Source organism: Miniopterus schreibersii (genome assembly GCF_964146895.1).
Source record: "Miniopterus schreibersii genome assembly, chromosome: 6".
NCBI classification, from domain to species: domain Eukaryota; kingdom Metazoa; phylum Chordata; class Mammalia; order Chiroptera; family Miniopteridae; genus Miniopterus; species Miniopterus schreibersii.
Window position 1 is genome coordinate 31,632,693 of NC_138107.1, and position 24,072 is coordinate 31,656,764.

The following is a 24,072-nucleotide window of genomic DNA, read 5'->3' on the forward strand; positions in this document are numbered from 1 at the left end:
CTAGATATTGTCATTACTTAAAATTACTCAGTATATTTGTTTATGTGGAACTGTACCTTGTTTCTCTATAATAGGATTGGGAGCAGCAGAGGAAAATACATAGATGAATTAGCTTTAGATGGATAGAGATTTTTTTCCTACATTTGAAAGTACTTGGGGAGAGTTGAGAAATAATATATACAGTTGCTGTACAATATTTCGATGTTCTTTCCTTAATATGCTGTTATTATATGGAACTTAGAAATTCAATACAGTATTGATTATTACTTCAAAGTGTACTTGTAAAAGGTTTGTGATTTGAAATCAGACCTTTTTTTTTTTTTTTGGCATCAATGACTAGGACTGTGAAGAAATAAAACTAATTTCCAGCGTAGTCTATGTGATTAAAATTCCAACATTAATAGTATTGGCATTTGATTGTGATTAGTTTTATCTGTAGTACTGAAGTTTAATTTGAAAATAATAGTTTGGTGGAGTGGAAGCCTTAGGTTGGTAATTTAGGAATTTAGTTTCCAGGATGTCAGCCTTCATATATACTCCATGACCATTTCTATAAGTGGCTGGTTCTCTTGTAAGGTTACCCACCCTCATCCCCTCTCAGATTTGTTTTGAAGCATATGAATCTGCTTTAGGAAGTGTGGAATATATGCATATACATTATTTTTTACTATTTACAATATTCTCTGTATTAAAATCTAAAAAAGTAATGATTACCTGCAGAATAATTTGCTTAAATTAAAATTGCATGTACCTGTTTGTTTTAGTGAAAAGACTAAGTATGGTAGAGAAAAAATATAATTCCTTTCTTTTTATTTCATAAAGTAGGAGTATGCATCCCATCTGAAAGGAAGGTATAGCTCTTCACACTTTGGTAGTGTTGTACCATATCACATGAAGTAAGGAAAAAATCCTATAGCATATATATATATATATATATATATATTTGCCTCTGATAGGAAAATACAGCAATAAGAAGAGGGAATATACCTTTAAAAGTTTATATAATAAAGAATATATAATATTTACAAAGAAACCTAATTTCAAATATTTCTTCAGGAAGAAACAAAATATTTTTTTCTTCACAAATCAAAGATATAGTAATAAGAAACTCTCATTTAATTGATTTTAATAGTACTGAACAAAAGCAGAAGAGTTATGTTTTAAGAAATCATCCTATGAGCTAATGGCCGTTCTGTTGTTATAAAAATCCTTTATTTAGCCCTCTCCACAAATAAGCTCACAGCAGGAGAAAGGACACTAGTTAGAGTAATTTGGGGGATACGTAAACAGAAGGAATGGCTAGGAGCATAGTGTCATCTGGCAGAGAGCTTATTTCCTGAACCCTGTGGATCTGGTGAAAACCCAACAGAGATGCCAATATGCTTCTCCTCAGTAAATGCTACCAGTCTCCACACCACCAGGCCCAGTGAGGCTTGAGCAAGGTGTTTTATCCAAGCAATCCTTTGCATAACTGCCCAGCGCCTGCAATGACCTAAGTCAGTCATGCAAAGAGACTTTCTTATGCTTACACCAATATTTTCTTTCAGTTTTCATTTTCTGCTGCTCCTAACCCACGGGTTATGACTATTGTTGTGATGGTGGAGGTGGCACTTTGCAGTCTTTTCAGTTAAGATCTTGAATTTGTTTGAAAGCAAGGCTGAGAATCCCCAGGCTGGATTTCTTTACACGGTTGCTGTCATGTGTGCACCTGGGATACCTGTCTCTTCAGAAGGGTGGGAAGAAGTGAGGTCTATTGATCCCGAAGAGGAAACAATCCAGGCCCGACGAGCAGGCGCTGGTAAGCAACAATGAGTTTGGGGTACGAGAATCCCACTTCATTATTTTTTCCAGTTAGTCACAAGTCTATATTTAACACTCCCTCTGTATCTGTTTTTCCAGTGCATATATTCACATTCTGTGTGTGTCAGGTGTGGAGTGATCTTGTCCCATTTTCTCAACAGCACAAAGTTTCCTGCTACCAATTTTATCTGCAGTCTTTTTCTCTGAGAGATATTAGATTTGCCATATACCCCTAAAGATTGTAAGACAATTAATCACATTTGTGATTTATTTTCTTGTGTAGTAGCCAAGTCAAAAAAAGATTTAAAGATTAGAATGTTTGTGTTCCCTGAAAATAAGGAAAAACAGTAGCAAGTTGCTGAATTGTGCATGAGTTTCATTTATAGTCAGTGTATGACATGCTTTGCTTACTCATGCTGACACAAAGAATGAGAAATAAATGACAAATTGGAATCATCACTAGTGGAAAAATCAGTCCCCACATAGGAAGTTTGTGTTACTTTTTCAAAATAATGGATCCCGGGTTCTTGTGAAAGAGCTGAACCCTTTCCACAAACAGGCCTTGGCTGAGATCACAATAACTCAAGGTCAAATGGTATATGTGAAGCAAGCTCCAAATTGCATTGGATGTTAGGTTTTACTTGTTCTTTCCTCAGGGAAATCAGTCTGCTGGTCTTTGAAGTGGCTGTGAAATCACAGCTGAGTGGGAGGCTATGAAATACAAAAGCCCAAGGAGGGATACGTGTGGCTTGAAATGGACAGAATGCTAGGAGTATTTTAAATAAGTAAATACTGTTAATATACACTTGTGAATTAATAGATGAAAATAGAAGGATTTTGTCTATTAATCCTCAGTGGATGGTACTTGTTACCATGCATGGGATCTCAGAGTATGTGGTGCCCAGAAATAAAAAGATAGGACGTTTTAAGAGAAATTTAACATCGGCCCCTTCTAATATTGGTTCTCTGTTTTGATTCTGTAATTATGAAATCTTTATATACCATTTCAGAGACCTTGCTAGGTTTCTCAAGTATTTTCTGTTAGAAATACAATTTGTTACCATTTGACAAATTTTCTCATACGGAGGCATTTTAGGGAACTCAAGATAATTATACAAAATTGAAATAAATTCATGAGATGAAATGAGGGATAGATATTAGGTTAATAGCATTCTAAATGATTTTATAATTTGAAATAACTCCATTCCAGGTGATAAAGGAGAAAAAAGAAATAAGAAAAAAAGACATACAAAAGGGAGATTATCTCCAAATTCAGGCACAATATTAGCCACATACAGTGTATTAAACTGTTTTAATTCATAGTCTTAGCCTACATAGGCTTATAAGATCCATAGATTCTTAACTTTCAATCAAATAAAAGTACATGGTGCTATTTTGGGGAAATTGGTGTTGAAAGTTTTGACTTTCCTTTCATCATTACTCTTTGGCCTACTTTCTGGCTCAGTGGTTCTGTCTGTAGACCATGGTAATTGTATGTTTTGTTTCTGACAGAGCCATAGTAAAAAGAGTTTAGCTTCAGCAGGTATAAGACTTCAGCCCTGTGAAGTGGCCTGGAGAATCCTGGCTGGCTCCAAATGTGCAAAGCTGAGGTAGAAGACCATAGGTCCATCTGCATCATTAGTTTTTGACACCAAGTCACTGGCATTTTAACAAAACTGGCACAACTCTGAAGTCATCTACCAAAATAATTACAATAGCTCCTACTTACCACAGTGTAGTGAAAAGCTCCTACACGGGCCTTCAAGTCAAATTCAAGTCCAAATCCCTTCTCTACTACTTATAAATCATGTGACCTTGAGTGAATTAATTAGCTTTTCTGAGCCTCATTTGTAGTATGGGGCAGGTAATACTGATTTTGCCACACACTTGTGAGAAATAAAGGAATTAAAATTAACACAACACAATGTTTGGCACATAACTGTGATTCAATTAATGTTTATTTCCCTTTCTGTTTCCCAGCAACAATATGGCCAGTTTTGACCCAAGAGAGTTTAAGCATACTTGGAAGTTGGGGGGCTGGGGGAAAGCAATTATAAATAGAGAGAAACTCATGTTCTTTGGAGAGAGGGAAATTATTCAATTTGTTTGAGGCTATTTTGCAGTGGATTGGTGACAATGAGATGATCCATGTTTCAGTATTTTTTCCTTATCAGATAATTATTTTTACAAGTATATGTAATTTAAGTAAACAGAGTGAATTTGGTTTAAATAAATGAAAGATGGTTCTTTGATTTTCCTCTATTATCATTTGATCATTTCATTTTCTAAAGCAAACTAAAAGCAGCCTGCCTCTACTTTTCAATAACATTCCCTAGTGAATTAGAGAAGTATATCACTGTTCATTATTGTTTCTGGAAACTGAATTATATACCATGATAAAAATGAAATTGAGGGAGTTACATGATTTAAAATCAACTAATTTTGTTATTGTTGCTGTTGTTCTGTATTATACCTGATGTGGGGTGAATAAAAGAAATGTAGTGACTTAATAGAGGGTAATGATTCTGTATCTCAGTGAAAAATTTATTAGATTATGAATTGTGACTCTGCAATCATCAAAGACCTGCATCTTTAAAATATTGGAAATATGAACCCCCCTAACTCCCTGGCAAAACCTGTTTGGGGCTGTCCTGCCCCCTGGAGAGGAGCTGGAAACATGGGGCTGGCCGGACCGGAAGCGCCTGAGCAAGCACCTTGGTCCCTGTTCCCAGCGTGCACTCCTGCGCTCCGGGCTTCTGCTTCCTTGTGCCCGTTGTTGTCCCTGGGCTGAGATCTCTCAGATAGGGAGACTGCAGAGGAAATGATCTGTTACACGGGGCTTGGCAGGATCATCGCCAGGAATTGATAATGGGACGCAATCATTCCAGGTGAGTTTTCTGTGGTCCAGCAGCCAGCAGGGGTCTGCTTGATTTTGTCATCTGAGCCCACGGGTATCTCAGTGCAGTCACTGGGGGGATCATAAGAGGAGCTCTTCAGGCATCTGCCTGAGTTTTTCTCCTGTGCTGGCTTTCAGGGACCCCCCCAGCGTTTTGTGTCTCTGACTACAGGAAGGCAGCATCTTCCGTGCCTTGTTTCAGGAAATGGTTAATTATGGACCTGCCAGAGCTTTGGTGTTTGCTACAGTGGGAACCTCTTTAGTACAGCACAGAGCACTATAGATTAGTGCAGTAATCAATGAGAATCTGTACACTGCAGAGATCCGTTTTGATGACAGCAGCACTTACGGCCTTGTTTAGTGTCACTGTTGTATAATGATAGACACTGCAGCCTTTTTTTGGTTTTGATTCAGAATGCAAGGACCACAGAGTTTTTGTTTTTGTGTTTAATTTCTTTTGCGTTCTGGTGGATTTTTAATAGTGGTGTGGATTTGCTGCCATTGCTAGCTAGAATCTAGTGATCTGATGCCAGTAGCATTTATTTAACCACTCTGATGCTGCTGTTATGTTTGCTGGTTTCTTCAGTTCCTACTACTTCATACGTTGCTCTCAGGAACAGGTAAACTAAGCCATAATATTAACCTTATGCATAAATGTAAAAATAATGCAATATATTGCTTAATTATCAGTGGATTCTGTCAGTAGAGAATGAGGACTATTTTACTTTGAACATGGAAATTACACAAATATATTATCATTTTAGAATACATGGTGATTGTCTAGTTGAATTATATGAAGTTATTTTTATGTTTCATGTTTTAAATGACTATGCGAAGTGTATGTTAAATTGTCTATAAGTTAGTATTTAACTCTTACCTTGATGTATGTATATTACACAATTCAGAAGCATATATTTTCCTTTTGTGATTGGTCAAGGAAAGTTGTTCTCTCTGTTTACTGATTTCACTAAAATTAGAGGCTTCAGAGCTTAATCTTCTTTAAAATATATAGATATCAGTCTGTATCTAGGCTGTTATTTTGAAGTATTTAGACAAAGGCTGCAAGGCCTTGTTTCTCCTAGTTGACAGTTATATTAGAGCATGTCGTGGAAATGCCTGTGTTTTTGTATGATGCTAAGCTTTGAACTAGAGGGAGAACTGTTCAGATAAGGAGGGCTTAGAGCCCAGACAGAAAGAAGGAAAGGGAAATGCACGCCTTTGGGCCAGAGTTGGGCGTGTGACCTTGGGCGACAGACTAACCCCTTCTGGTCCTTGTTTCCATTCAGCCAGTCTGAAAAAAGACTCTAATGTTATTCTCTGTGGCAATGGCTCAAGATCAGGTGCTCAAGATCATCTGACGATCATTTTTGTGTAGAGAAAGAAACAGTACTGTTCAATTTTTAAAGGTATGCAGTTTTCTCAATACAGGAGAGAAACAGAAGTATTTTAGTTTTTTTCTTTCCTTTGCTTTTTTTTTTGAAGAGAGATTATGGCTCTTGTAAATTAAACTAGAAACTCTCTTGGCTCCATTGTAACAATTTTGCCAAATAGGCATTGAGCAAGTTTGAGGTGTCTTGAGGGCACCTGCTGTCAGACTGTGCTCCTCAGGAGGGGAAAGAGGCATCATGCGTTATGCTGCAGGCAGATAAGGTCCTGGACGCAGAGCCGCTGTGCTGCCTGAAAGCCTGCCAGGGACGTGGGCACTCCTCGCTGTTCCCGCACGCCCTCTCAGGGACAGGGTGTACTGCTGAGGGCAGCTGGAGAAGCTCCTTCCTGCCCTCCTTGGCCAGTGACTTCCGAGAGGTCCACTGTCTGCTGAGGGCAAACTCAGAACCCAAAAGGTCAGAGGCAACTAGGAAAGAAGCTGCCAGCAACCTCTCACTTCCAAAAGTCTGAGTCAGATTGCCGCCTGTCAAATGCTAGTTACCATTCATGAGTCTAGACTAATTAAATATGTTCTTTGGGAGAACAGAAAGACGTTATTGTAAATTGAACCATGTGCTTGCGGAGTGGCTAATCGCTGCTGGTTGATGAGGATTATGAATCTTGTGTTCATGCCCGTACTGACTGGGTCTTTTCATCACTCATCGTGATGAAAGGCTGAGACAGTGATGGTTCACTCCCACACAGATGCACAGGAGATGAAAGAAAAACAATGATTGATTTCTCTATCTGGTTCTAAGGAACCGGTTTGCTCGATTAGCAGTCTCAACACATATAGATACGAGGGCATTAACTTTACTAGTAAATTGATTTTCCATCCTACAAAAGATCGCCTGCTCAAGTCTATTCCAACTTCCTGATTTTATTTGGTGCTGTTAGTTATCAGTGCATGGCTGATCGGAAAGCTCTTCAGGAGATGGAGGTGTTTTCCTTTTGAAGTAGTCTCTGTGACTGTTCCTAAGAAGAGTTCTGTTAAGGGAGTGATGGAAGTCATTTGAACAACAAAGACAAAATTAATCTCTGTGAACAGCAAGTACATATTCTTCTCTATATTTCTGCAGGTAATCCAGAGGCACTTTTAATGAATGAAATAAATATTTTCTGTCCTCAAGTTTCTAAAGCCAGAAGGATTAGGAATAAGCATATCAAACTATAAAATAGAGAAATCAATGACAGAATTAATAATTATATTAATAATTAAGAAGACTTTTATAATACTTATTTTTGTGACCTTAAATTGTAGGTTAATGAAATGGGTTTAAGTAAACCAATTTTTATCTTTAAGAAGGTAGTTGTCATAATTATATAATGAGTTGGTTAATTCTTTGCAGAAATGCAACCAAAAATTTTGAATGTCTAGTTAATTTAAATCCATTGTTTCAAAGAAGCTTTTATATGAGTCGTATGAGTTTTAAAGACCTGGGAGATAAATTCTCATTTTGATAAACTGTAAATATTGAACAGATTTCAAAGCCAATGCAGAAAAGGGGGCACATTGATTGTAGTAAATGGATTCTCACAAACATGTTTTTAATTGTATAACATCTGTGAGATATTTTAGACTCATTCATAGCTTTCGAAGGTTTGTTTGGTAACAAGAAGCTGGTCGTACTGCAGTATTTTGTCCTGTTCTGTTTGTTTTGTTTTCCTCTAGAGAACACTTAGCCCTCAAATCTTGGCAGGTCAAAACTAGAACAATTTTTTACCCACTTTGAATTTTTACTTTTGTTTCAAGATTATGTTTTCTAATTTATTTAGATTTATGAAGTTATTATTTTTCTATATTTTTCTTTTTAGTAAATGTCTTTAAAATTGGTTAAAGCACTTATCTGGGAAGAAATATTAGCCCATCTGTATATAGTAAGTTCTCTTGCCTATTGATATTAAAGGCTTTTTAAAATTATGATTAGACTCTTGATAGTTCACAAAAGTGCTTTCTGAGGTGAATTCCCTTGTCCTCTGTATGTAATCACAAAGCTCATTCTGTCTGAGTATGGTTGCTTGATTTCTTAAGTCTAGCGTACTGCCGAGGCTAAGGACCTGCATGAAAGGATAATTCTGGAAGCTAAAGGTAAAGCATAAAGGCAAGGTAGCGATGTCCCCAGCCTGAGTCACTCCTTCCTCCAAATCTTCAACTATTTGTTCCTAAATTTTTTTTTTAAACCTCACCAGAGAATCTTTTTTCCGTTGCTTTTTAGAGAGAGTGGAGGGCAGGGGGAGAGAGAGAGAGACATTGATGTGAGACACATGGGTTGGTTGCCTCCCGAATGCACCCCAACCGGGTCTGGGGATCGAGCCTGCAACTGAGGTACATGCCCTTAATCAGAATCGAACCCGAGACCCTTCAGTCTGCCCACCAGTGCTCTAACCATTTAGCAAACTGGCTAGGGCTGTTCTTAATTTTGAGAGAGATCATGGGACCTTCAGAGAAATAAAGGAAGCAACAAGCTCTCCACAGAGAAACACTTTATGCACACACCACTTTATATACAATTTTAAAGGATGTATGCATCCCTTAAACCTATGCACCATATAAAAGGGGTCACATAACCCAGGTTATAACCTTGCTGTAAAGATTACAAAACCAAATTGCTTAACGCATTTGGTGGTAGAAAAAGTCTTGCCTACGTGAAGGTAAGTCATTTTTCTCCTATGGATAATGGTAGAACTCAAGACCTGCTTCAAAATTCTCTTGCTTACAAAAAACTTAATTACCATTTGATATTTTCATGGCTGTGTTATCATTCTACATCACAGTGAAAAAATCCACCCCAAGTGTAACTCTCCCAAAATGTAAGTAAATGATTAAATATACTGATGTAAGTAAAGGGGGTAGGGATGACTGAAAATTCAAACACAGCACAGCCCGCTTTCATTTAGATGAGTAGGAGGCTGCGCTTTATGTGGACCCCCATTTCATTTGTACCTGAAGGGCTGGCCAGGGCTTGTTTCTGTTCAGAATGCCTAACAGACTGGTTTTTGTTTTTGACTTTTCTCTGATAGGCTTCTTTGACAAATATGTTGTGATTCCCTGACTTCGTATGCTAGCCTTGTTCTTGATCAGATGTTTAGTTACAGAGGTCTTCAGGCAGGGTTTGTTTTAGTCGGCGAGGTTCTCCTGTCATCGGAACTATTCAACGAAGGCATAGAAGTGATGGGAAAATTGAGCATGGAATAGGAGCCCCCCAAATATCTGTTTAATCTGAAAGACCCTTTAGAATATTGTTGAGAAATCCATGCTTTATAATGAGGAGGATCTGTTTTTGGAGTTTTCTCTTGTTGTGCCTTGAGTTTGCCATCCAGAATCTTTGAACATACTCCCTTTGGGCTGCACATTTGCCAGCTAGTTGTACAAAGCTGAACTGCAGTGGGTACAGTTTTCCTGCTTGTGAACTAGCTGCACACCTGGATGTTTGATATAAAATATAATGCAGTAATAATTACATCGAACAAATACTGTAGCAGGCCCAAAGATCTGTGTGTGTGTGTGTGTGTGTGTGTGTGTGTGTGTGTGTGTGTGTGTGTGTGATTTTTGTCATCAGTTTTTGCATCACTTTGGAAAACAAAATTATAGAAATTTTGATAAGTGAAATTATAAAGCCTAGCAAGATGTTTCCTTTTGATTTTTTTATCCCTTTCAGTAGTTACAAACAAAAGAAAAAGAAAGAAAGCAAAATAGCCAGGCTAGAGTAAGATAGAGTTTCTCATTTGAAAAATTGGTATTTAGCTATTAGAATACAGTTGCAATAATTATTTTAATCCAAGTTCTTTAAAGATGTATTTTAAATATAAATAATAAGCATTTTGTACCTAAAGGTAAATGCTACTTACAGTTTGCCACATAGGAAGAAAATGGGATTGAGTTCAGGAGATGCTATTGACTGACACTTGTATTTTAAAATGGAGATAAGCCTTTAATTCGATTCCAAGTAAAATATATGTGTCTTTATATTTTGGGAAAGGTTAAGGTTAATTATGACTTTTTCATAATGTTGGAACTATTATAATCACTATTATAATTTGATATTTCTCATGAGTCAATCCATTTCTTCCGTTCATTCTTGCTGTGATCAGTAAGCCATTTAGCTACAATATGGGTTGGTTTATATGGAAATCATGGACAGTATATGATCTTACATTCTAAGATCATTGGAATTATTCTGTCAATCTAAAATGTGCTCATATTTATTGAGAGATATTACTTAACAATATTTACTATCTTTGTGAGTGACATCACTCTGTATCTTAAGTGGTATGGATTTATAAAATTTGCATTAGAGAACACAAGAAAAATTATTAACATTATTGATATAACATTCAATTTAATATTTTTTCACAAATTGTTCAAAGAATAATTTCAAATTTCAGTTTTAACGTCACTGAAAATTTTAGATATTAGTGCTAACAATATTCAGTTTCACTTTTTTCACCAAATATCTCTTAATTTCACAATTTAATTTTGCTACATAATCATTCTCCCAGAAATGATAGTTTTGCTCACTTTGCTTTTACTTTAAGAGACATTAATTTTAGTATCTTTAGAAGACAATTCAGCCACCCTGTGTGTAGGATATTATGCAAAGAGCAAGAAACCCTTTATTTCCCATTTTTAGTATGCATTCACAAAGTATCCAGAAATAGAATATTCCAAGGGAGAAAATAAGAATTGATGTTTAAAGTGCATTGACTCCTTAATTTTAATACACCATAAATCTAAAGCAGTATTTGATAAACAGTTACATGTTTTTGGGTTTTGTTGCTTTGATGAGTAATGATTTAATTTTGGAATTATAAAATCTTAGCTTCAAATCCCTCATTCGAGACAGCTGAGTTTTCCAATACGCTAAATAATTGCCAGCCAGTTTGCTGTTATTGATTTCATTTGCATTGTTTTAATTAAAATCTTCCTTATCAGAATTGTATACTACTTTTGTTTGTTTGTTTTTAACCAGGAATTCTGTAAAAGGGATTTCATCCTACTTTCATAAAAATTTCTGTAATATTTTTAGTTGTTAAATAATGGGTTTTGTTTTAACATCGGTTATTATGTTGCCTGTTAGTGCAGTTATGAGCTACTCACAGTATCCCAGTGTTAAGGGCAGATAGACCCTTAACTGGTTTGTTTGATTTGTTTTGAATTTCCCTGTGCCCTTTCTTGTGAATTCTTATTGCTGTGAGTGTGCTTGTCTTTACTGGCACCTTTGCTGTTTAGCAATGTGCATCTTCACTGATCCTGTGGGGTTGAATAACAAACTCTTAGGATTGTGATGGAAAAAGTGTGAGTGGAAAACCTACTGGATTTTTGAAGGAATAAAGTCTAGGAGCTCAGATTTGTGATACTGGTTTTTGCTAGATGAGAACCCTCTTTCTCTTCCTTTCAATTCTTTGGCAAGATTCACAAATTGGCTAAGATAATTTGCTGTTTACTGAATTCTGCTGTTTAAGCTATGGATAAGCTAACACCTGTACCTCAATTGTATTTTTAAGTTGTTTCTCATTGTGTCAAAGATAGTTTGAGTTTGATGAATGAAAAAAATCTAAATTTTAATGGAACAGTTATAATAAATATATTCAAATGTTTTGTGTATAAATATTTAATAATTTTTATTTTAATTCCCACTTTAAAATCTACCTTAATACCAAAAGCAACTTAAGCTAGCCACCAAATGTAAAAATAGAGCCACTTGAAATAAGTTAAAAACATGTAGAAAACATTGGTAAGAATAGGTTAGAATATTTGGTTGCAGATTTAACCGTAAACATTCTAACACATATGGAGAGTTACATCCGTTAATCGTTAATCGGTTACAACATTGTCAGCTTCTGTAACATCAAAATAAGCCAGTTGTTTAAATACACAAGTTTCTTCTGTGTAGTTTCACAGAGAAGATAGCCAGCAGCAGCAGCATGATCCTTATATGAGTAACACCATCCCTGTGATCCATATAGTGATATGTTAAAGGACAATATGTAAAAGGAATATTGGGAGCAGCGAAGGCAAAGGGATTTTATGGCAATGCAGTGTAACTACAGATGCATGGTTGTCTTAATGGTCTGGATTAATTCAGAGTTAGATTTTATAATATCTTAATAGATTCACTGCATATCCCTCACAAAGACCTCTGTGGATATTATTGCTTTAAATTAAATATTTCAAAAATATTGAAGTACATTGTATTAAAAAATATGTACTCTCTGAAGTGAGCTTGGGAGTAGTTCAGTACAGCTGGGTAATTGTGGAGTCATTAATCTAATGAGGCGGACACACTGGGCATTGGTTTTACCTGGCGTTTCTGAGTAGAAGACCATCCCATTCTTAAGAGAGCTCCTGTGACCAAGCCGAGAAACCATGTTGAGCATTTTAAGTCCAGGCCAGTGAGATGCCCTGATTTTTTAAAATGATATGTTTTGCTATGAAAATTTAAGATGAAGATATTTTGAAATTATGTATTACAATGGAAAGATCATTTTAGACAGATGAATCCAAGCCTTAAATATGTAGGAACTCTGGAAGTGAAATCTTTTCTTGAGTCAGTAGGTTCATCTTTGACCAACCTTAACTTAATTTGTTTTATAATAAGAAGTATATTTGCTATCTACTTGCATTTGTGAATATTACTTTTTCTCCTCCACTGCTCTTTGTGCTTTCTCTTACTTGAATTTTCTTCCATCAAATGGAGCTGGAGCACATTTGAAGGGACATGCTTTCATCCCTCTTGACCTCTTTCGCACTGCGGCAGAGGTTTAGACCGGCGACCTTGCAGTGTCTGCAACCTAGTTTCCCGTGGCTCTGATTTTGATGGTTTACGAATGTGGATACTTAGCATTTTTCTCTAGAACAATGTTGAGGCATAAAATCCTCTCCAAATTTCTATGCCTGGCGATTTCCCATTGCCAATCAAGGAATACCCAACTTTAAAAAAGTCCTTTAATATGTCTATAAATTATTTGTTTGTGTAGCCAAAATAAAAACAAAGACAAACAAACAGAGAAAGAAACAAAAAAGAAAGGAAAAAAGCAACATTTAGAGTAACTTGCTTTGATGGGGCTCTGGTTTTAAAACATCTGTTTATACTGCCAAAAATGTTCTGCTAGAATAAATTTGTTTTCTAGTATTTTATAGCTTAATCATATTTTAAAGTTTAAGCAGTACCAGCTCTTCATAAGTACTTCCGTTTTGTTCTATATGCCCTTCAATTCATCTTTATCATCATCTGACTATTATCCTTATTCTCCCTCTCACCAAAATCATGATAATGTATTGATCTCCACGTTTTTCATTTTTATGTCTTTGGATGTAGAGGCAGGTAGAAATTGATTTGACATTCAGAATTATGATTGCAAATTAATATTATTTTGCCTGCGTTGCCTGGATGTGAGGTCTGGATACGCACTAACATTTCCTTTATGAAAGATATTTGCATCTAGAGTGCTTTCTTATGTGCTGTGGACTTGCCCAGCTCTACGGTTTCTTAAACCTGTGGTTAGCATCCAGTCCCCAAACAATGAAAACAAATAAACCCCGGTTTTTTCCACAGGGTTTCCTGGCTGGTTATTCCGAGGCTTTGCACGTGACAACCTGTTCTCCCACGTGAATGGAATACTCAGTGTCAATGTGGAAGCCTGGTCAGTTGGAAAGTTGCAGTAAAATGTTTCCCTCCTGCGTGCATTCCCAAATTCCTACTGGTGGAGAGCCACTGTGTTAGAAGAAACAAAACAGTTTCCCTAAGATGGTTGACTTTGTGGTTTGCTCTTCAGGGTACTTCACTATTCTGTGTTTATGCTCCAGGGAATAAATTTTTCAGTCATTAGGCCTCAAGCCATATTTATACATGAAATGTATTCCTCACTAAACTATTATTTGTGGAAATCTTTTTGCCCTATCAGTCACCTTAGACTTTTCTTCAGCTACATTTTATCATGTAATACAAATACGTGATAACTACAGTCTGGTCTAGATTTCCTGAAGACCGTGAATACCCTTATTTTAATATTCTGAAGCTCAAAGGTGTGTATGTGTTGTATGTGTGTGTGGTTTTTGTTGTTATTGTTTGAAATTTTCAGTAACTTTCATGGATCAACCACTTCTGGGTCCTGTAGCATGAGGTCGATGCAGAGGCAGAGTGAGGAGGTCACTGTGCAGCACGGTGTTACGGCAGTGTTTCTGAACCCTAGAGCCTCACGCAGTCTCAGATATCTAAATTATGTTACTTTCAAAACCAGGAAAAATTAAACTTACTACTAATGTTTACCATCTCAAACAGCTTTTTATTTCTGAATGTCTTTTAGCTGATTTAAGGTGCAGTCGCAAAATTTTCTGTGCTTTCTCAAAGCCCCATCATCCAGGGTGACCTCATTACATATTTAAACTTACAGTTGTTATTTTTTAAGACCATCAATCTTGTTATTATTTAGATTATTTTGTTAGGAATATAAACTAATAAAAACTTATCTGAGGAAGTTAAGATGTTTATAACCCATTAGAATATAAATATTAAAATGTATTCCATAACTAATGTCTACACCAAATAATTTTTAAGGTGTAATACAAGTGGTTGCAAGGAAACATTTTCAAGGGCATCCTGAATCATCAGAAAAAAATATAAAGGGTTAAAGTAGCCTACCTGTTTCATGATTTGGAGAAATTCAGTCTGAAATATTTAGTTTATATACCACATGTAATTTGTTCTCCCACTTAAAAATATTATATGAAGAAGAAATGACAAATGCTTATTTTTAGGTTAAGGATACTTTGTGCAAGCCCATCAAATTAATTACTTCACAGTCTAGATATTTTTGGTTAGGAATTCATCCGTATACATTTTAATGTATAGGTTGCTTAATTATAAAAGTAACCATATTCTTAATCCCTTAGGCTTCCATTGGCTTTGTGGAAATTAACAGGAAAATTTGTTACCAGTTTTATATATGTTACTTCTTATTCAACAATTGGAATTTAAAAAAATACTCATTTAATCTGAACACTTGAGCATCTGTTTTTTGCCAAGCCAATTAATAATTTTTATAAACAAAATTACTCTAATATTTTTCTAAGCCTATTTTCAAAGCATATATATTTTGCAAAGATTACAGATTTTAACTATGTTAGTTATGATAGCTTTTCAACTATAACACCATGCTTTTATATTTGTAATCTCAATTATGTAATTATATAATAAAATCTATTTCTTAAGTTCTTCATAGTTTACAAATCTTTCAAAACTCATTTAATCCTCATAGAAGCTTTGTGAGCTAGTGTCATTCTCCCCATTTTACAGAGGAGGGTAAGGTTCATAGAAACGAAGGACTGTTATCAAGAAAATGCACCTAATATGGCAGAGTTAGAATAGAATCACAAGTCTCCAACTTCTAATACAATGCTCTTTTTCACACAGTAGCTGGTTTTTATTTTTATAAAAAACAACATAATTATAAATATCAAGTAAGAAATAATGTTAATAGAGAAATTAAAATACTACGTGGTTCTCTGATTATTCAAGGTTTCAAATAAGTGAACTGCGGGGCAGAAGAAGAATCTTTTCTTAATTTTTACAAAGCATTAGAATTGACAGAATGCTTATCAATATTATTATAGGAAATACTTTTTAATATATATTTTTGTAATTTAATGACAACTTGTGTTTCGGCAATGCTTTGTATAATTGATGAAGCAATTTCATGCACGTTCTCTCATCCTACCTTTGAAAGAACAATGGAATGCAATAGAAGTTATTAGCTCCCAAGTTGAGGTCTTACCTTAATGGGTGAGCTCAAAGCTCAACCAGAAATGTTGCCTCTGAGCTCCATATAACTGCTTTGTAGAATTCTGTGGCGGTAGAGTTGGCATTCGAAGAATTAGTTCTCAACTTAACTAAAAAATACATGTAACCAGAAAAGTACCACCTCTACTAAATAAGAAATTCCCCTTTTGTAGATAAGCTACTTATAAAACACCGAGATGGCACCTCAGAGGTAGTTCAACTCTGGAGGTTCTGTTGAGCATAAATAATTTCTGAATATAACCATTTTTTACACTGCATTAACTTAATAAAAAATAGTTTATGCATTTACTTGACCATCAAATTTATATACCGAAGAGAGGGAGGAGAGAGCAATATTGTTGATTCTATGACAGGAACAAACAGCACATTGTGAACAAAGGGACATTTTCAAAGTGAAATTTCTAGCATGCATTTAAAGAACTGCCACTCTAATGAATCCTTAAGGACTGGAGATAATGTAGTTCTTCCAAGGAATAACACTGTGTGTGCGTGTGTCGTGGGCCCAAGCCAGAAATTGGATTTTAAGTTACTTAGAATTATTCAGGAGGTTCTTGCTGAAGACCAGTGGTTTGGAGATGCCTCTAGTCTTACATCAAATTGTGGGGTGAACACTGATGTGGATTTTGAATAAAGTCACCAGAAAGTATTTGAGGACCAATATTTTTACTCTACTAGGAACTTAGACTGACAGTAATTCATTCATGATTTTGCCTCAGTACACATATTAGTATTTATTTACAGGTTTTAATACTTCATAGATCATATGATTAATAATTAAATTTAACAAATATCTTCCCATTTAATTTTATTGCATAGAAAGTAAGTCCTATTAAATAATAGTGTTTCTGTCCCTGACTGCTAATTTAATTTAGGTGAAATTAGGCCTTCTAAGACTTTGCTGCATAGCACATTATTGCTGATTTATTCCAAAGGTAGCTCCACTATTGTTTATAATTTAGGGGTAGGAGTGGACACACCTTTTGTAGACATAAAATTATCTGAAATAGTTTTCTAAAATAGGAAAAAAATATTTCAAAATGGTATTTTCACTATATTAACCAGAAGGTAAGATTTTATCTCAGTTCTTAGACTTGGACTTTAATTCCTGTCAATGAAAAGAATGTCCTTGTAAAATATTAAAATGAGCTAAAATGCATAAATGTTTTTACCACATTATAACCAAAGCAGTATTTATTAGCTCATGTGTGCTGGCCATGGTACTTGGTGTTTTAATTTGTCTCAAATTAAAAACCCATTCTTGGAATTCAGTTGGTTTTTGTGTATGCACTACATAAAACATTTAATACCTATATATTTTGCCCATTATTTTAATTTGTTTGTGTACTATGCTATAATAAGGTAGATTAGTATTTATTTAATTTTATTTAGTGTCAACACACATCCTGCTGTAGAGAATAAACAAAAAAAAGAGGAAAACATGTTAAGAAGTGTAGGAAATCTCTGGGAAAGATGATGCTTCTGATTTTTGGTCTATGAATTTTATAATTTTTTTGAATGTCAACAATCTGTATTATATAGGAAGAACAAATTTTGGGGGGAGCATGACAAGTAGCACAATTATGATATGTATTTGAAATTGCGAAGAGTTGCTATGAGTCAATCTTGTAATCAGTTTGAGTCCCATCTTTAATTACCATTCATTATAGTGATGTTTTAAAAAGATGCTGTGTATTTCTACTGGCGATAAAGAAGAATTCCAGATTTTCTAATACTGCAAAGTGTTTGTTAGTGCAGATAAGCTTTCCTTTATGACCTGCACATCAGATGAACATTCTACTTGATTAAATGCCATGAAAATTATTAAATAGATATGTGATGAATGAAATCAGAGTTATGGTTTGCTCCTTACAGACTTCACATACTCATACACAATCATACATCTATGTTATTTAGAATACTTTTGTTAGACTGATTGGTATTATTGGAATATGTTGTGCTTCACAGTAGACAAAAGGCACACAATTTGAAATCAGAGATGCAAGTTCATGCATTATTATATACTCTAAGCATGATGACCTGAGTTTAGAGACAGTTCTATCCTCTGCAGAAGGCTCACATTGCATTTAACTGACTTTTATTTGTGGAAAAAAAGCTGTGTGCTTATGTATTGTTTAACCTAGTTTTTTTCCAAAGGGATAAAATAAAAGTCTATTTTTAAAGTCTTCACAAAAAATAATACTTAAAATTATAGCACTTCATTGAACTTAGCAATTTATGAACTTGAGCCATTTCAGTAGACTCAAACATTTCCTGGATTGAAGTTAATGGTAGTAGTCAATTCATTCCTTTATAGTTATATTGAACATTAGAGCTTTGGTACTAATTCCTTGTACTGTGAATTTATCATTTTGTAGGCATGCCACTTGAAATTGATATCTTTAACCATGTATTAGAAAAATAATCAAGGAAAATGTTTTATATTAATGAAATACCAGAGTCTGAACATTTTAGGAGAAAGTTTTGTTGAGTGTTGCTTAGTCCATTAATAAAAAGATGTGACTTACATAGACAAAATAGAGCACTTAAAATCAATATATCTTCAAATTTAGTAATTACAGGGAAAAAAGAAACAAATATAGTTTAAAACTCTATATTTAGATTTTAAAATTTATTTTTTGTCTTTAAACAAAAATTTTATACTTTAATGAGTGATAATGGAAATCAGTGATAAAACTTTTAGAATCTGTTGAGAATATGAAGGAAGTGTAATTGTATACTAAAATATATAAAATATTATTGTATGATTTTTGTAAGTATCTATAATACTATCCATGGCTAAAGTTGAGGGAAAATGTTTCTTTTTAAGCTGCAAAATCTGTAGCATCCACATTACCACTGCCAGGATGTGGTAGGAATAGTTGTGGCTGCACACAGACATCACCTGGCAAACTGTATGTGTCCCATCTCAAACCATGAAAAGAAACTCTCCATCAAGATCGTTATCCTACAAAGCTTACAGATGATAGAATAAACTGCTTGAAAGCAGTGTTTCCATAGTAAAGGATGCTCGGTATCATCACTAAAATATAGCAGAAAAATCATCTTTTGGTTATTTCCATATAAGCAAACATTCAGGAGACAGTTTAAGATTTACTTATGAAAAATTGGGTGAAACGCAGGGTTGAACCACTATATGAGAAATTGGGCCATAAGTTAGAGAAGGATCCCAAAGCATAGAGATTTTAAGATCTAAGGTTATTGAACCATACAGCAAACTTTGTTTTCTTGAAGTCTTTTAAATAGGATGGATTTTCATCATTTCTTTTTAACCTCAAAGATTTCTCAAAGCAGCTTTGAAAGTAATTACTAATTTTATTTAAGTGGTTTTATTTTTGTCACAGTATTTCAAAATGAATGAGCGCTTAAGAACTCATCAGACCTTATTTCTAGGTATATGGAATTTTAGGGAGAAAGCTTTATGAATTGCAATAATCTTTTGAGTGATATTTGTAGTTAATTTTAATTTGATTATTATAAATACTTTTTTCTTTCAAGAGAAAAAAACTTAAGTATCATGATACTAAAGACATAGCAACTTTAAAAATAAGCATATGAATTTTAAAACCAACAAAAATAAAGAAGAAAAAAACTTTCCTTTTATAATTTTTTTATGTTTCATTAACGAGGTGGCCCAGTAAAAAATTAAAAATATATAATTATTGACACCAAGTCATGTATACATTTTAAAGTGTATGATTTAGAGAGGGGTATAGACTCCCTGTGGAGTAACTTTTAACAGAATATAGTTTCTGCTAATGTAATTTTTAATATTCACTCCTTTATAGAATATATTTTATCTATATGACATATTTGAAGAAGATTTTTGTGTTTATTATAGTACATATAACATTCTTCATCAGCCTTTCTAAGATATTATATAAAAAGAAAGGGGAACAGCCACCAAGAAATTGTGAAGTGTATGGATTTTATATGCTTGTATATTTGAAATGTTTATGTTCTATTATCATTCTTTTATAAAGCCTGTATCTGCCAAGCCTGTTGTCTACATAAAAAAAAAAAAAAAATTTTTTTTTACTTAGGACTTTCACACATATCAGCCCAACGTATGTCACCAGTACTCAGCTAGACATCTCATTGCTAGCTGGCATGCTTTATTCACTCTCTTATTATTTTTCTCTTTCAACCACAAGGAGAAAAATTTTAATTGACTTAATCTGATATATGAAATGTAACAGGTCATTTTTCTCACATGGGCTACCCACTCTCCTTTCTTTCTGTGCAATTACTGAAAGCATGGATGCATTCCATTATGTTTTTCCTTTTTCTTAGATGCTTTCTTTAACGTTATGCTTTTTAGACAAAAAAAATAAAAATGAAAGGTTCATAAGTTCATGTTTACAGAGTTAGGATTGTAAGTCTTTTTTTATGGCTTTAATGAAATTAATACTCTGTCATGTGTATGTACTCTTTTCCTAAAAGTTATTCTTGATATTTAATTACTCAACATCATGTCCAAAGAGTATTTGTCCTGCTTTACAGCTGATGATGGAGAGGACAGAGGCCAGGGAATAATTTTGAAAGATAAGATATAGTTCAGAACCATAGAAAGGGAGACACTACATTTTAATACTTATCTCAAATCGATGAATACAATTGTAGGCAGCATCACTAGATGGCAGGCTGTGCCTGGCGTGGATAGTCACTGGAGAGGAAATGGGGTGGATTAACCCAGAACCTCCCATACTTTTTGGGTGTGTTCCTAGCCTGGTAATGACAGTAAAAGGAAGCTCTCTTATAGTCTGAAGTGCACTCGTAACATGTATTCATTCCAAGGATTCAGGTCATAGCCTTTGCATTGCAGGTGTGTATCATCCTGGGATGGACACACTGAAGATTATGATAGTCATAATCGTTTATAGATTGAAGAAGTCGTAGTTAAAAGGACTAAAGCATTCTCTACTTTAAAGCATTACACTTTCATTTTTTTTCGTATGTGCAGGTGACTTGGATTATTACTGGTTGGATCCTGCCACGTGGCATAGCCGGGAAACATCACCGATTAGTTCGGTAAGCTTTCTGGAAAGTGAGTTTGGAATTTTGGGGTAATGTGTGTCGTTTATTGTCCTTTGTCTGAGATGTGATAGATAAGTATAGCATTCTGCCCCGTTATACATTTTATGAGAGCAAATATTGATTTCATTTAAGACAGGACAGTTTTGAATAAAAAAGTTACCACTGAATGATTATAACAACTTTTAAATAAAAAGAAATTATCAAATGATGACTATATAGAAATTAGATATTATTTGGTTAAATATATCAACATTAACAACTCAAAATACAGAATCAGTTTTCTTATATAAGCAGATATATTTTTAAATTGTAACTCATTTTATTTCAGAACTATTTTTAGGGATGTACTTAACTGCTGACTACTTTTAGAACTATTTAGGATAATAGTGTCTACTGCAAATACAATATAGCTGAAAATGAAAATTGTTACAAGGATAGAGCCCACCAGAATCAAGAATTCCCTCTGCAATGTCTTTTAACTGAGAAAATCATATCTTATGACAACCAATAATTATGTGTCTATAGGAAAGGAAACAACTTTTCTTTAACTTTATTCACATTTTCATAGCATCCTGTAACGTGGCAACCATCTAAAGAGGGGGACCGATTGATCGGACGTGTTATTCTTAACAAGAGAACAACCATGCCCAAAGAACCGGGTGCATTACTGGGTCTGAAAGTAAGTATGCTGGTTTAAAATGTTTCTTACAGGGTGATTACCGTGTGGAATGTATTCAACAGAGTTTCTGACAGTGATTTTTAAATATTTTCTTCTCCAAATGAAGTCCTTCTAGTGAATATGTCTCATTAATATATTGGTGTCTTATGGTAGATTTAGTATTTTATCTAGGTTAATATTTTTGAAATACTTTATTAATATGACTTAATGATATGTTAGAAAACTGCAATAAAATATAGGAAAACTAAAGAATATTTCTCTGAATATAAAATTCAAGAACAATTTTTATATCAAAAAAGGTTTTAATGGGCGACAGTAAAGTTAGATAATGTGGAACTGCATGATTTTATTACATGTTCACAAGCAACATAAAACATCATTAAAGATAACTGTTTTCTACATGCAATAGAATTTATATCAAAAGAGTAAAATGTTTCCTTTAAAAATAATAATTGACTTAAACATATAAAATTAAATAAATTACAAAAGATTATGTTGTATTGTAGGAAAAATATATACATACATTTTGTTTTGTTATGTGTGTACATGTGTGTTAAATCTCATGGTTTTATTTGCTTTCGACAACTTAGAGAAACATTCAAGATGTGGCTTTAAAATTATTTACCAAGAGATTATATTATAGTTTTGTGATAGTTTGACTTCTTCCATATCATTAAGTATTAATCCAACTAAAAATTTTAAGTTAATGTACTTAATGGTATCACTTTATTATTATCATTAATTTCTCTTGCTATGAAATAATTCTGGTCACCTCCACTAATGGACATGTCCGTACGAATTGTGGATCAATCACAACTTTCGAGACTCTCTCTCTGACTTCTAATTATAAATATGTAGCCCCTGCTTTGGAAAAAAATAAACTTAGAAACTTTCTGGTGTATTTATTTTTAATTACAGTGGAAAATTGAGTATTAAATATTCAGTAATATAACTCAGACTTTGAGAGTTAGATTGAATCACATGTAGATGTCAGGCGAGAAGCTCATTCAGACGGCCAGTAGCAGAGATAAACTTAGGCTATTACTCCTTGACCATGGTAAACTACTTCCCAAAAGTGGCTTGTTGTTGGTTTGAATTCCTTACTTTGCACAAAAATATAAAAAAGAGACCAAGATCTGCTGTGCCAGTGGGGCATTATCCGTGTTTAGAAATATAATTCCAATGGTGGGCATGAATTAAGACGACAAAGAAGAGTGAACTCTAGTGTAACTAGTGTCAGACACTTCCTGTTTGACGGTAAGGAAGGAAGACCTGGCATTTGCCTTCTAAGGTTATGCACTATTCATGCACCTTTGTATTGTTAGGCCAAGAAAAGGAATCAGTACATAAGCTTCCTTACGATACATGGTCATCGTAAAGATAGTGAGATGATGATTTCTTTTTAAAACTATACTACCAGCTCCTTTAATCAAAAATGTATTTCACTTCATTAATGTCCCCACGCTCAGTCCTAAATACATTATAAAATACTGTGTGATTAATTCCTCAAACCAATGAACTTATATTTCAGTCTTGGACACTTATAAATTTATGATTATCCAGGTTGTTGGAGGAAAAATGACTGACTTAGGACGCCTTGGTGCCTTCATCACCAAAGTAAAGAAGGGTAGCCTTGCAGATGTAGTTGGACATTTAAGAGCAGGTAAAGTTTCTTTTAACATCTGAACAATGTGTACGCTATGCATGAGTTGGTGGTTTTCAAATTTGGGTAAGTTATAAATAAGTCAATTAAGTAAATAGCTAATTTTAATGCATGAATAAATATTTTTTCCTTGATATCATCACTAGCAGTTTGGAGAGAGTAAGTATAGGTAAGAATCCTTTTTTATTTATGTAAAAATAAATAGATGCAAAATGCTAAAGGATTGCTAATTTTCATAGATGGCTTTATAATGTTGCTACAAATATATAAACGATTTAGCCTTTGGAAAAAATAATATCATTATTTATTTCTTTAGTTTATATTTAAGCTATAATAATTTGTACAGTTTTTCACAGTGATTCCAAAACACGGTAGCAGTGTTTTTAATAAAATATAATCCCAATCACATTTCTTATACATACTATGTAGTAAAATACTGGTTAATTTAAATGTGACATATATTGTACTCATGAGCAACAGATTTTCTTTTGAGAACGGAGCCTAGACAATTAAACTGTTTGTATGTGTTTTGCATTTATTTGTAAAAATGAGAAAAGATAAGAAAAATAAGCAGACTATATAAGATAAAACAATATACTTTTTTTATGGAGGGGGATGAACTTTCAAATAGGATGGTAAATCCCTGCTGGGAGCTACAGATGAAGAGGAGAGCATTTCTAGGCTATGTTTTCACTTTTTATACCTTCAGATTGTAATTGCTGAATTTTATAGAAAAATATTCTATGACTGTTAA

The 24,072-nt window shown here is 34.1% G+C and overlaps 1 protein-coding gene across 27 annotated transcripts in view; it reads left to right on the forward strand.

Annotated features, from left to right (window-relative positions):
* Positions 1-24,072, forward strand: part of RIMS1 (regulating synaptic membrane exocytosis 1) — a gene marked incomplete at its 5' end in the record, with an annotated part of 385,667 nt that overhangs the window by 222,013 nt on the left and 139,582 nt on the right. For 16 of the 27 annotated variants that reach the window (XM_081140463.1, XM_081140460.1, XM_081140469.1 and 13 more), the window contains 4 exons: positions 1,699-1,798; positions 20,903-20,970; positions 21,545-21,655; positions 23,219-23,318. In XM_081140463.1, the coding sequence (XP_080996589.1) occupies positions 1,699-1,798; positions 20,903-20,970; positions 21,545-21,655; positions 23,219-23,318 (379 nt within the window). Of the gene's footprint in view, positions 1-1,698; positions 1,799-4,550; positions 4,689-20,902; positions 20,971-21,544; positions 21,656-23,218; positions 23,319-24,072 lie in introns of those variants that run through there. The other 11 variants (XM_081140483.1, XM_081140457.1, XM_081140459.1 and 8 more) reach the window with 2 other exon arrangements.